The sequence below is a fragment of the Podarcis raffonei genome, chromosome 1 (assembly GCF_027172205.1).
Source record: "Podarcis raffonei isolate rPodRaf1 chromosome 1, rPodRaf1.pri, whole genome shotgun sequence".
NCBI lineage: Eukaryota > Metazoa > Chordata > Lepidosauria > Squamata > Lacertidae > Podarcis > Podarcis raffonei.
Window position 1 is genome coordinate 34147435 of NC_070602.1, and position 14656 is coordinate 34162090.

A 14656-nucleotide genomic window follows, 5' to 3' on the forward strand; every position below is an offset into this window, starting at 1 on the left:
CTCCCCTTGGGCTTCCTGATTTCCCCATGATCCTGATAGTCTGCTGTAAAAAAGAGGACAGTCTTGTGTGGACACAATGAAAGATATCTGAGCATGCCATGGCATCCACAGGTGTTTCTTTGGGGAAAGGTGCCTTACACTGACCGGCAGCAGCTCTTCAATGTTTTAGATGGAGCTCTTTCCCATCCCTGCTTGTAAATGCCAGGGAAAGAACCTCAGACCTTTGAAGTGCAAAGCGTATGCACATCTGTTGAATAATAAGCTTTGAGTACTATTTATTATGTACCATGGCCTTCATCCAGAGATTTCTGTGCATCAAGATGCACATAAGGATCCTCCTGCATGTTGGGTCTCTGTTCTTTTCAGTAGAGCGATGTAATTAGAGGAAATGGTTGATTACACTATATGTGCCAACTAACCATCTGTGTGTATTGTATAACATCAGAATCCGCAAGAAAAAAGAAGAAAGACTAAAAGGACAAGAACTAAAGATGAAAGAGAAGCAAGAGAAACTGAAAGAAGAGCAGAAAAATCCTGCAATTGACGTATCAATTGGGTATGATCAGTTGTTAATATTTACATATATAATTAGGATAGTGCTTAATTTCACATGCTGGGGTTAGTGTACACAGTTTCAATTTAATTATTTCCATCAACAATAAAAACATCTTAGATTATCTTGCTTTCTGGTTATTATATTTACGTAATATGACCACAGGAAGATAAAACAGTTAAATATATATCAAATTTTATACTATAGGTGGGATAACATAGTAGAAGAGTTCAATACACATGCATGCACTTTGATTTTTATTATAAAACACTTTGGAAAATGAAATGTGACCTATCAAAAGCCAGCCTAGCCAGATCTGTTTTCATCTCCAGTAAACGTGACAGTGCGGACATTTCAAAACTTGGGAGTTCTCTGCTTGTGGGAGTAACTTTATTCTGTGTGGGTTTTTTTAATGTGGCTCACAGTGCAATTTTGCAGACTGATTCTATGGTGTGTTACAATATGCTATGCATGTGCAATTCCCTATATCTCTTTGAAGTTAGAGGGCTTTATATTTTTTGGTATGTCTATTGTATCAGTGAGGAGGAGCGGGAAGAGCTTGATACAAGCACAGAGAGCAAAGAAACTGAATCAAAGGAGCAAGACTTAGATGCTATGACAGATGAGGAAGATGACATTGTGCCAAACAAAAAGAGAAGGGGTAAGTTCATTTCTAGTGCATTTTCATTGCTACGTATTGATTTTCTATTGCTGTACGTTCTTGCTTCTAGGGTTTTTAATGGAAGGCAAGCGTAGAGTTAACTTCACTACCTGCATCATCCTGTTAGATAGAGCTTCATTTTTTTTTAATGGATTTATAATTCCATTGATCTAGTTTGATACTTAAGGCTGCCTCATTCATTACTCTTTTCCATCATGGGTTTCTAATGCTTGTATCTAAGGTACAAAACCTTTCCCCTCGTTTTATGAGCCAGCACAGTAGAGTAGTGGTTAGAGTGATGGACTAGCACTGAGGAGACCCACTTAACCATGATGTTCACTAGGTGCTCTTGGGTGTAACTTATCTCCCTGGGTTGTTGTGAAAATAAAAGAGGAAGGAAGAAGAGCCGTGTACACTGCCTTGAGCTCCTTGAAGGCGAGGTGGGATGCAAATGTAAGAAATTAGTTCAGAAACATGCAGAAGACAGAATTTCCATATAAAAATTGTGAATGAATGCGCCTATAAAGACATTAGTTGATTGATGGTACAAAATGAGCAGAAGAAAAATTTAGAAGTTACGATATCTTGCTACCTGCTTGAAATTTTCTTGTATTATTTGTTTGGGCAAACGTCTGCTTGTGCTACTCTAAGCTACCTGTACTATGTATAGTTGTGTCACTTTGGTCAGAGAGTGCCCAGGTAATGTATTAAAGAAAGAAATAAAACATTTTTGCTTGCTCTTTCAGGAAGAAGACAGAATGGCTTTAAAGATCTGGCAAGACAAATAGAGACAACTGGTGAAAAACGTGAGCCACTCACTCCAGAGGAGGAAGAAGCTTTAAAACAGGAACAGCAAGCAAAAGAAAGGGAACTTACAGAAAAGATTCAGAAAGCCACAGCCTGTACAAATATCTCTCCTTTGGGCCGGGACCGCCTATACCGACGCTACTGGGTTTTCCCATCTGTTCCAGGATTATTTGTGGAAGAAGACTATTCTGGTCTTACAGAAGATATGTTGTTGCCTCGGCCATCTTCATTTCAAAATAATGTACAGAGTCACATTGCAGATAAATCTCAGACTGCTACTAAAACTTCAGAGTCTTTGAAGACAGAATCTACCTCTAACAGTCACCAAGATTTTCATACTGGTGCTACTGTACAGGTGTCGTTGCCAATACATAAGCCAAACCGGTGGTGCTTTTACAGTTCTCAGGAACAACTGAACCAACTTCTAGCAGCTCTCAATTCCAGAGGATACAGGGAAAGTGCCTTAAAGGAAATTCTTTTGCAGGAAAAAAACAGAATATCTAAACAACTGGACAGTTTTCCTGTAGAAAAATTCCATATTTCAGGTAAATATTCTGGATTTTCTTGAGTATATCGTGGGTGGGGCTTGCCTGCGCCTTACCTTCTCCACTGCTTCCTTCCTTCCTTCCTTCCTTCCTTCCTTCCTTCCTGAGCTGGGTACCGGTGTCACCCAGTGCCTCACAGGGCCAATGCAGCTTGCTCCTTCCTCAACTTTTCAACGTCACAATGTGTCACTATATCACAATGTTTGGCTGGTGATAGCAATGTTGAAAAGCTGATATCACCCAGTCCTATTCACAGTACAAAATGCGAACACAAAATACATAATTAAAAACAAGAACGAGAATGAAAACAACCCAATAACCCCTGCTCCCACAAACACATTTAAATGTTAAGACATAGAATGTTAAGCAGCCAGAACCAAAGGCCTGATTAAAGAGAAACAGTTTTGCCTGATGCCTAAAGATATGCAATGAAGGTGCCAGGTGAGCCTTTCTGGGGAGAACATTCCACAAACAGGGAGCCACCACAGAAAAAGCAGTGTGCACCTGCTCATTCACATTAAAACCAAGTAGTGTAAACTATGGCTTAATGTAATATTCAGAGCCATAGCCTAGCTTGCCATTTTCTGCTGGAAAAAAAGTGTTGTCTTACACAAAACAAACCAGAAAAAATATACAGTGAGACCTTGGGTTACATATGCTTCAGGTTACAGACTCCGCTAACCCAGAAACAGTATCTCGGGTTAAGAACTTTGCTTCAGGATGAGAACAGAAATCATGCAGCGGTGGCGCAGTGGCAGCAGCAAGAGGCCCCATTAGCTAAAGTGGTGCTTCAGGTTAAGAACAGACCTCCAGAACGAATTACTGTATTTTTCGCTCTATAGGACACACACCCCCTCCAGAAATTAAGGGGAAATGTGTGTGAGTCCTATGGAGCGAATGCAGGCTCCTTGGCTTCAGCGATAGCAACGCGAAGCCTCCAAAGTGCAGAGGGAGTGCTCCGGAGGCTTCACATTGCTTTCGCTGAAGCCTGGAGAGCTTGCTTTCGCTGAAGCCTGCGCACCGACCCCTCTCGCTCTCCAGGCTTCAAGGATAGCCGCCTGGAGCCTGCAGAGCGCAGCGCCACTTCCCGTTGCGCTCCGCAGGCTTCAGGTTCCTTTCGCTGAAGGCGGGAGAGCAAGGCTTCAGCAGAGAGGGAGAGCTGCGCAGCACCCCTTCAACCAAGCAGGAGGAGAAATGGAAGGGGCTCCGTTTCTCCTGCCGCTTTGCTGAAGGGGCACTGAGCAGAGGGGGGGAGATTTTTTTTTTCTTGTTCTCCCCCTCTAAAACAAGGTGCATCCTATGGTCCGGTGCGTCCTATAGAACGAAAAATACGGTAAGTTCTTAACCTGAGGTACCACTGTAGTTTATGGATGTTATTTGATACAATAGCACACAAGTGGGGAACCATGTCCCAGATCCTTAGAAGAATTGACCTTGCTGGCCAAATGAGGTAGGTGGCTTCTCTCATCAACCTGTGGGTGCTTGTTTTCTGCTAGGAACATGTGCCCTCAGTGCAGGATTGAATTCCACCCTCTCACCCTTTAACTGACATCACAAGTGCAGTCAGTTGATTGACAGGTAGGTGTGGTTTGAGGGAAATGGGATTCATGGGACATATTGGACCACCCTGCGGGCCAGAGGTTCCCCGCCCCTTTGCAATAGCAATTTACCACTGCATTCCAAATAACAGCCTTCTAATTTGAAGCTGTCTTGGGTTTTACACTTTCCTTATTTGTGGTCATTTGAGCTGATGTGAAATTTTGTTTTGGGAGAAAAAACTGTAATTGGCTTTGGTGATACTCACCTGTCTATACTGCTCTTAGACAATGTGTTTAGGTGGCATGCTTTTGGTCTTGGTTTGAAGGAGCTGTAACTTCTTGATATTTTAATGTTCATTTGGAAACTGCTACTTAAGGTATTGGTTGCTTTTACAGAGAAACCTCAAAATGAAAGCAAGTTGTATCCAGTACGTGGGAAAACACAGAATACATATGATGCAGCTCTGATGTCTGCAGAAAAGCAGCTTGAATTGAGACTCAGAGACTTTCTTTTGGATATTGAAGACAGAATCTATCAAGGAACTTTGGGCTGTATTAAGGTATTTTACTATTTGTGTTTTTATGATGAATATTGTGCCTTAAAACCTGCTTGACCTCTGTGGACATAATACCTTTCCCTCAGTCCAGAAGATCTTAATAATTTTAAACCAATAGCAAATGTCCCCTTTTGGGCAAGGTTCTTGATAGTGGTTGCCAGCCGGGTCCAGATATTATTGGAGGAGGCAAATTTTCTAGATCCATATAAATCTGGGTTTTGGCCTGATTTTGGTATGTAAACTGTCTTCGTCACCCTGTGCGATGGAGAGAGACAGGGAGTGCTGGTTATTTCTTGTTCTCCTGTGATGTTATACAGTGGTACCTCGGTATAAGTACTTAATTCGTTCCGGAGGTCCGTTCTTAACCTGAAACTGTTCTTAACCTGAAGCACCACTTTACCTAATGGGGCTTCCTGCTGCTGGCGCGCCGCTGGAGCATGATTTCTGTTCTCATCCTGAAGCAAAGTTCTTAACCCGAGCTACTAATTCTGGGTTAGCGGAGTCTGTAACCTGAAGCATATGTAACCCGAGGTACCACTGTACTGAAAAGTGGGGTTAGCTCTCCCAGTGCTTGAAGCCAGGAATGAAGTCGCCTCACAAGAAACTTTTCCAGCTCCATTTCCTTGAAGCAACCCCAGTTACTTTACTGCCTTTCACTTGAGGCAGTAGCATTTCTGCATTTTATTTATTTATTTTGCATTTCTGCTATATCAGTGTGATTCAGGCCTGTGTTCCTGTGTCTGGTTTTTGTTTGTTTTTTGTTCGCTGTATACTCAGGACACATTTAGTGTTGTTAACAGTGGATACTTGTGATTTTTACTTGTTAAGTGAATCAATTTAGAAAGTGAGTTAATTTGGATAATGGACTGGAAGAGCGCCAAAACTGAAGCTTTATCCAAACAAGATTGAAATGCTGCTGGTGGGTGATTCCTCTTACCAGCTGAATAGTGTGCAGCCTGCTCTATATGGGGTCACACTCCCTCCGAAGGAAGTGAGTTTGTAGTTTGAAGATTCTCCTAGATCCATTGCTGTCACACTTGAGGCACAGATGGCCTCTGTGGTGTGGAGCAATTTCCATCAGCTTAGACTGGTAGCTAAACTTTATCTGGACAGGATAACTTGGCTACAGTAATCTATGCTCTTGTAATCTCAGGGTTGGACTGATGCAATGTGCTTTATGTGGGGCTGCCTTTGAAAACAGTTCTGAAGCTTCAGTTAGTGCAGAATCCAGCTGACCAGCTGTTGACAGGTTCCAGGCAAACAGTTCATATTACACTAAATCTGATACATCTGCAGTTAGCTGCCTGTATGCTTTCAAGCCACATTCAAAGTGCTGATTTTCACTTAGGAAGCTGTTTATGATTCAGGATCTTTTGGAACACCTATTCCAATACGAACCTTCACAGACTCTTGGAACTTCTTCAGAGCCCCTTCTCCAGGTCCCCCCTCTGAGGGAAGCTTGGAGGGTGGTGGCAAGGGCGTGGGTCTTTTCAGTTGCGCTTTTCTATCTGTGGAATGCTCTTCCACAGTGAGGTCCACTTAGTACCATTCTTGAAATCTTTTTGGTGCCAAGTAAAAACTTCTCTTTTTTCCTCAGTGTGCTGTCAAGCTCTCTGTGGCTGTTACGGACATTATTTTTTAATTTTTAATGGTATAATGTATGTATATTTATGTTTTTCAATGTGTTATAAATCACTTGGAGACCTTTGGGTAACAAGTGACTAACAGGTCTAATAATTAATAATTTTCCATTTGCTTGAAAATGCAACTTTAAAAATCATCTTTATCTTTCTGTTAAGCCTTTCAATAATTGTATTATGCTTTATAGGTAGCAGACAGGCAAACTTGGAGGACAGCCTTAGAAAGTGGGCAATATGAGTTACTAAATGATGAAAACAAAGAAAATGGTATAATGAAAACTGTGACTGATGACGTAGAAGAGATGGAAGTAGATAATCAAGCAAGAGGTATTGCAAGAGACAGGTAATACCAGCAACCTTTTAGTTGTGCTACTTAAAATGAATAATGGGATGGGTAGTTGGCTTTTCATTCTTTCGCTCCACTTTATCCAGTGAAGAATGAAATTTTTGAGGGGGGTGGTTCTTAACTAAAAGCATTTCCCTGCATTGTGGTATTTTTAGCAAGGCCAATTCTTCTAAGGATCTGGGACATGGTTCCCCACTCCTGTGCTATTGTATCAAACAACATCCATAAACTATATATTTTTTTGGTTTGTTTTGTGTAAGACAACACTTAGTTTTCCAGCAGAAAATGGCAAGCTAGGCACTCTCCCTCAAAAGCATGGCTTTGTTTTGAAAACGCTCGAGGACAAAAAATTGGCACAGCCCTAGTAGTGATGCTGTAATCATGTTAAGTATAATTGATGTTTGGCTTTCTCTGGAAATTGCTGAACAAATGACACCTTATTGATTATTACCAATTATGATGTCAAGAGACAGCATTCCTATTTTCAGTTCCGTGAAGCAATAAAATAGTATAGGTGTTTCATTGTGAAATAATGGCTGCATTATTTCATTACTAAAATTTTGTGTTTGATCTACGCGACTCAAATATATCAGTGTATTTGGATTATAAGATTTCTAAACTAATTTTATTTTCTATTGCTGAATTTTTCTTTTTGTTTTGGAGTTTATAAATCCGCAAAGCACCTATATTGTAGCCCTTATTTCTTTCCAATACAGTGGTACCTCGGTTTACGAACCCAATCTGTTCTGGAAGTCCGTTCTTAAACCAAGGCGCACTTTCCCTAATGAGGCCTCCCACCGTTCAGCTTCCATTCGTAAACCGAGGTAAAGTTCGCAAACCATAACAGTACTTCCGGTTTTGCGGAGATCGTAAACCGAATAGTTCATAGACAGGACTGTTGTAAACCAAGGTACCACTGTATTCTGTTTCTTGAGATGACACCTGTGTGAGGTTTTTCCATAACTGATTTAACTGACCTGAGAATTGTGTTCTTTGTTAGTTTAAAGTTATGTTTAACACCATTGATGGCATATTAGACTTGCACGGCTGAGGCCAGTTTCACATAAGATAAATTTTGTACAAAGATACTCTGTGTCAGGTGAATCAAGTATGTAGGTCTTTTTTGCTTCATGTACTTAAGGGCTGTGATTAGTGCTTATTTTTGTGGCTAATACATGTGTGAAAATAAGTGTGCTAATCACACATTACTGGGTATATGCTGGCTATACACAATTGCTATACAGAAATTATTGTGTAAGAGATTGTGTGAAGTGGCCCTGTTAGGGATTTTGTAACACACAAGAGTGTGTTTGAGGTGGTATCAGGTAATGTTGTTTTGAGATCTTACTTGGAGCAGAAAGCATAGCTCCTGGAAAACACTACTTCCAAGGTTTGTTTCATTTCTTTGGATGAGGCCTATATAGAAGTTACTAGTACACTGTGCACAGCGTCCATGGAAATCGCTCTTAGTGATTAGATTAATATAAATATTTATATATGTATTAATAAAAGTGCCAAGAGAGACTTCATGGTTATATTATTCTGCATATACACTACTTAAACTTGATTTGTATACTTGGTTACTTGTGGAACAAATGCTTATTTATTTCAATGAAGTCCACAGAATGCATGTTTGTACATTCTTGTTCTGCTCACAACACCAATGTAAAAAGTATATGTAGTTTAAAACTGATGAATTTTAAACTTTAATTTAGATTGATTGTATTAAAACCTGAACCTAGAAGCACCGCTTCAACTAATACAAGCACTCCGCAGCCCGTGAATAATGTTGTCCATTACTTGGCATCAGCACTGCTTCAGATACAGCAAGGCATTGAACGTAAATTCCTCAAAGCTCCACTTGGTACGTACCTACTTCTAGAGCCCTGTGCTGGTTATGAGCAAAAGAATAGTCCATGTCCAAATAATGTGTCAACAAATTGCCAGTTACTATACTGAACAAGTTTTAACAAATGCAAAATCGCTTTAAACTGTGTTGTGTTTTAAATTGCTGCAACTCACCCGGGACCTTATGGTGGGTGAAGGGCAAGTAAACTCAAAATAAGAATGGTGATGAAAATGCTCTAGAATTGCCAATCTAGAGTCAGGTGGCTTGGAACATATTTGAAATCAAAAGTGGGATGAATGGATTGTGTGGGTGTATGGCCACACCTGAACACAAGATTCACTTCCTTGATTCACTGTGTTCATAAATGTTGGGGGAAATGTGATCCACTTGGCAAATGATGAATGATGGTAAGCAGAGGTGCCAGATTGCGAGGGTTAATGTCATGCGTGTGATGCCACATGTGACATTGATGTCCCGTGTACAATGTCAGGAGGAACCGGAGGTGGAGCCAAACACGGCACCTGCAGGGCTTCAGTGACGGGGGCTCCTCCTTCACTTCACTTCCTTCCTTCCTTCCTTCCTTCCTTCACCAATGGGAGGCTGCTTCGACCTTCCTTCCCCTCTGCGGTGGCAGGAGGAGGAGTGGGCCACTGGAGCCGCACTACGTGTGTCTCCGTACTTTGCCTCTGCGCTTTTGGACATTGAGGGGGTGGGCCCTACCCCCAAAATACTCAGGGGGCCCAAAAGGGCTCGGCCCCCCGGAGCTGATACCCCGATGGTAAGAAAGCATCTTGTGTACTGTGAGCATAGGCCTAGGAATGCATGGTTACTTTTGGAATAGGAAGCACCTCTTCCTATCCCTTTGTACTGATCTGGGAATGTGCTAATACATCATGTGAAGAGACATGTGATGTAACACAGCTCTGGATATTGATGCAAATCCAAATATCAACATTAACTGCTTAGTTTTAGGGAAATAGGGTGAGCATGCTAGTGAAAGGTTCCCGTTTATTTCCAAACCAGGCTTGAAATAACTGTATGCGTTTAACACTAGGTGATGCAGAAGACAATAAAAGAGACCAAAAGGGGGATAAAAGGAGGAAAAGAGAAGATCAGTCTAGTCAGAAAGATGGTAAATTATTGACATTCTATATTTAATCTTTTAAAATTACATTTCATCTGCTGCAGGTGTCTTTAGCATATTAGTCCCATGATCACCTTTTGAGCATAGCAATGCAGCTTTGAAATAGTGGGCAGTATCAAACTAAACCTTTCCACGAGCAAGAGCAATTTTGGCGGCACAACAGAACTTTCCATCTTCCCATAAGCCCCACCAAAGCTGTTGTTTGCTTTCCTCTAAACATCCAGAGCAGATTTAGGGGGCCGACAGGGAAAGGAGAGGGAGGGGAAGTTCCTAGCACAGCCAAATCTTCTTGTAATATTGGAAATGTTTGATTGAATACCACCACATAGAATCACAGTTGTGAAAGTCTTTTTAGAAAGGAATAGTGAAGAGCTTAAGGATAAAATATTTCACTGAACTTTTACCTTTATTTTGGTGTCTTGACCTGTAAAAGATCCCTAATCCTACAGCGATCTCTGTAGCCAAACTGAAATCCAACCATACATCTTGAGCTGGTTCAGTGCCTTCTGAAATCAAAGTTTTCCTCTGTGAAGGCAGTGATAGCTAGAAAAAAGTCAGGACAGGGTTACACTGTCGCTTACTCAAAATCTGCTTCACTATTGATATTGAGCAAGTTCTCTAGTGCACCTAAAACATTGCACTAAGAGAGAGGAATCTACTTCTACTTGGGCAGCTGCATTTGCATGTTGCAATAAACTGTAGTCAATGGTTTACCGTGAAAGCAGACAGCTCCCATTTCACTTCTCCGTTAGCACAAGTAGAGTGACAGACCATGTTGCCCGACATAGTGCTACATCTGAATTAAAGGATTGTGGTTGCTTTGCTTCAAACTATGATTGGGAAGCCCAAAGTTGTTCTTGGCTACCCAGTCATGGTTTGTTCATATGAAACAAGCCATGATCCTCATCTGAGATGCAGCGCTCAGTCAAGGATCATGTTTTGTTTCCTCCAATAGCACTAGGGCCGTGGTTCCCAATGTGGGGCACACACCCCACAGGGGGGCAATTTGATTTTTTTGGAGGGGGCAATCGAGAATGAGTTAACAGTGAATTGCCTTTTAGGCTTCCTCCACGTGAATAGGAGTTCACCTTTTGAATAATAAGAATTATATGTCATGGTGGGGGAGGCATCAGGATTTTAAAGATGCTTAGGTGGGGCATGGACAAAAAAAGGTTGGGAACCACTGCAAAAGGGGAAGAACAATATCCGTGCTCACAACAAACCATAAGCTATATGTGCAAATGTGGCCACTCATGTCCTTTTTGTTTAAAACACTTTGAGCTCACTCTTCTGCCTTAATGTGAGGCACTCAAGGTGACTTGCAACGAAAATAATAAAAAATAGAACGTTCATGAAATTATGTAAGATAAACTTAAGAAGTTAAAGAAACCATGAAACAGTAGAAAACCAGCAACAGGCATTCAAGTGTTTGACAAACCAAAAGCTTGTTAGAACAAAGAGAACTTTAGCTTGACACAAATGGTTTAGGTGATGGTGCCAGCTGGTATTCCAGAATCAGGACTCGGCCACAGAGAAGGCCTTGCTTGTATTCCAAATGAACGAAGCTTGCAGCAGGCCCTCTCCTCTTGATTTTGAGGGAATGGGCAAGTTGATACAGTTAGAGGTAGTCCTTCATATAAGCTGGTATCAAGTCATTTAGTACTTGTCTCCAGTGTAGCTTGTGTACCAGGACAACCTAAGCTATCTCAGTGATGCAGCCTGCCCAGTGGCTCCTCATTTGCACACCCTGCCTCTAGCTGTCAGCAGCAGTAGGTCTGCAATGCATGAGCACATGTGGGAGCAGAAGCTGGTTAGAGAGGGAGGCTGAAGCATTCAAAGTTGGAGGGAAAGCAAGAAAGAAAGATGGGGTAATGGATAGACAGTGTGGTTGGTGCCAGAGATGGAGGGGAAGGAAAGAGGGGGCGCGCAAAAGGGATGGTTGTACCGAGAGAAAGAAGAAGCACCTGGTGGCTGCTGTACCTTCTGGCCTTTCCCTTCTTTCTTCCTCAACCCCCACCCCTAAGTCTTCCTACTTTGTGCCTGGTCTGCCACCAAGCCAGGAAGTCTGTCCTGACTGACTCCTAGGTGATAGCCATCTCTTCTACTCGGAAGAATGAGGCAGGAACTGGAGAGCCAGTGTGCCTGGGTGGGTGGAGAAGGGGGAACTGAGTAAAGGTGGTTGGGAGATGGAAAAGTAGCCGGGGAGGACGGTCTCCCACCTGAGGGCAAAGAACTGGAGAGTTCACTGAAATAAATTAGAAAGAGAAAATACTAATATTTTAAAATAAGAATAAACTGGGAGTAGAGAGGAAGGGGATAAAAGAGGGAAGCTGTAATAGAGGAAGAAGTGGACATAAAAGGAACAGGAATTAAGGAAACGGACATTTTGGGTTTGGGGAAGAGATTGCAAGTTAACTGAAAGGAGGAGAGAAGGTCCCCTAATTTGAGTAAGTTTGTTTTCTCCTGCTCTGAAGGCTAGCACCTGAACCAAAAAATTCCAAGTTACAGGAATGGAGATTCTGACTAAACGTCAGGAAGAACTATATGACAATAAGAGATGTTCCATAGTGGAACAGATTCTTACGAGAGGTGGTGGACTGTTCTTCATTGGAGGTTTATAAGCAGAGGTTGGGTGGCCTTCTGTCATGGATGAGATTCCTGCATTGCAGGGGGTTGGACTAAATGACCCTCTGGGTCCAACTCTACAATTCTCTGACTCTATGATTCTCTGCAAATTCTTGGAGCTTTTATTGCCTTATAAGCAGCTAAATCCTTATTTGTTGAGGGTAATGAAGCTTCAAAAAGGATTATCACCCAAGTGCCTATACATCATTTCCTGAATGGATGAATTGCTTATTGGGAAATGCGCTCTCTCTCTCTCTCTCTCTCTCTCTCTCTCTCTCTCTCTCTCTCTGTGTGTGTGTGTGTCTGTCTTTGGAAGAGTGAGGATATTCTCTTATCTTTTATTATGATTGGAAGGCATCAGGCAAATTATAACTTTAATAATCAGTTTTCATATTATTGGTCCTTACAATGAACACCCAGTTGTCTGTAAGTGATATGCCGTGTATATTTATAATTTGATTCCATTTTTATGATTTATTTATTTAATCATCATGCCTTCTAACAGCAAACTCATGTGGTGAGTGCCAGCAGGATTATAGCAAAAATGGGGTGATTGAGAACAGGAGAAATATATCAGCATGTTTAGGGAACCCTGAAGTTTGCAAAAGTAAAAAAATAAAAATTAAAAATAAGCAGCAGAAAGAAAAATGGAAATGTGGACTTGGAACGAAATGCCCCGCTAGAGGAAGGCAAGGCTGACTGGATGAGTATCTGAACAGGAACCATTCCATTGGGTGACATACCGTATTTTCTCAAATCTAATGTTCACTTGTTTTGGCCAAATTATGTTGCAAAAATTAAGGTGCACATTAGATTCGATAGCACATTTACATTCGCCAACAAATACTTTTTTTTTGTTTCAAGGTTCTGAAATGGAGGTGCACATTAGATTTGATGGCGCATTAGACTCGAGTAAATACGGTAATAAGACACCTCTCCCTATCAAGAGAGAATGAAGTCAGGATAGAAAGCTGCCACAAACTGAGTTAACTTTTTATCCATCATGGCCCCAAGATGGCTTTCTTAGAAATTCCACTGCCAGTTCATATCCCAAATCAGTGTATATGTGAATTTAGGACTTTTGGGGCCCAGTATGCCTCACTTTTTTCTTGCTGAATCTCATTTTCCATTTTGTTGCCCATGTTTGGAATGAGATCCCTTTGGAGCTGTTCCCTGTTCCCCAGGTGGGCTACAATTTGGTAGTGTTTGCAAATTTGTCTGCCTTTTAACCCACCCCTAATGCCTTATCATTTTTGAACAAGTTAAATAGCACCACCCAACTCATGTTATTGGAAGATCCCATTCCTTTCTTCCCTCCATTGGGAGAACTGTCAAATCTATTCCTACTTCATTAAAGAGGCAGCAGAAACCTGATTTGCATCACTTCCCCCTGTCTACAGGTTATTTAGCCAGTTTCTGATTCATAAGAGGACCTGGCCTCTAATTCTATGAATAAGTTGTTTTTGTATAATGAATACAATTATTGGGAAGTTTGCAGCGTAATTGTTCTTTATCACTCTTTCTTGTAAAGATGCCAGTGATGGTGGCCGTTCACATAAAACAGTCTTGGACCGTTGGAGAGAATCACTTCTGTCTTCTGCTAGCCTCTCTCAAATCTTCCTCCACCTCTCAACACTAGAGCGAAGTGTAATCTGGTCCAAATCTATCTTAAATGCTCGCTGCAAAATGTGCAGAAAGAAAGGAGATGCTGAATGCATGGTGCTGTGTGATGTCTGTGATCGAGGCTATCACATTTACTGTATAAGACCAAAGCTCAAGGTAATTCAACTTTTGTTTTGTTTTGATTTAAAATTGTAACCATAAGTAGTAGTTGCATTTTACAAAGGCATGCTGCCTCTTTGTTAGGTTGTTCCTGATGGAGACTGGTTTTGCCCAGAATGTCGACCAAAGCAGCGTTCCAGACGCCTCTCATCCCGACAGAGACCTTCTGTGGAAAGTGATGAAGAGGCTGAAGAACAGATTAAAGAGGTGGAAGATGAAACCAGTTATGAAGATACTGGACATAGTGAGGAAGAAGGTTATGAAGATGAAGAGGATGAGGACAACTCTGATTCTCAAGAAGAGGATGATGAAAGGTAAATCAGCCACCAAGTTGGCTCTATCCATGCAGAATTCTCACAGCCGTTAATATGATATGTCACATGATGGACTTACTTAAAATCTTAAATTTAAGGTACAAAATTTTAATTTGTTAAAAGTGATTTTAAAAATATGATTAAAAAATTCCAAAAAGTGTATTGCTTATTTAATATTTCTAAGAGCTACCTGCAAAATTTCATCTTGGGATCTCAATGGGATCACATTTTAAAAAAATATTTTGTACATATATTTTAAGTAAGTCCATCATGTGACATACTGTATATTAAAGCC

General features: G+C 41.2%; 1 protein-coding gene across 6 annotated transcripts in view; it reads left to right on the forward strand.

Annotated features, from left to right (window-relative positions):
- The window catches only part of BAZ1A (bromodomain adjacent to zinc finger domain 1A), a 43921-nt gene that overhangs the window by 23730 nt on the left and 5535 nt on the right, over positions 1-14656 (forward strand). For 4 of the 6 annotated variants that reach the window (XM_053380392.1, XM_053380417.1, XM_053380399.1 and 1 more), the window contains 9 exons: positions 446-556; positions 1093-1214; positions 1961-2566; positions 4501-4664; positions 6490-6644; positions 8363-8511; positions 9551-9628; positions 13797-14044; positions 14132-14361. In XM_053380392.1, the coding sequence (XP_053236367.1) occupies positions 446-556; positions 1093-1214; positions 1961-2566; positions 4501-4664; positions 6490-6644; positions 8363-8511; positions 9551-9628; positions 13797-14044; positions 14132-14361 (1863 nt within the window). The remainder of the gene's footprint in view (positions 1-445; positions 557-1092; positions 1215-1960; positions 2567-4500; positions 4665-6489; positions 6645-8362; positions 8512-9550; positions 9629-13796; positions 14045-14131; positions 14362-14656) is intronic. The other 2 variants (XM_053380408.1, XM_053380433.1) reach the window with 1 other exon arrangement.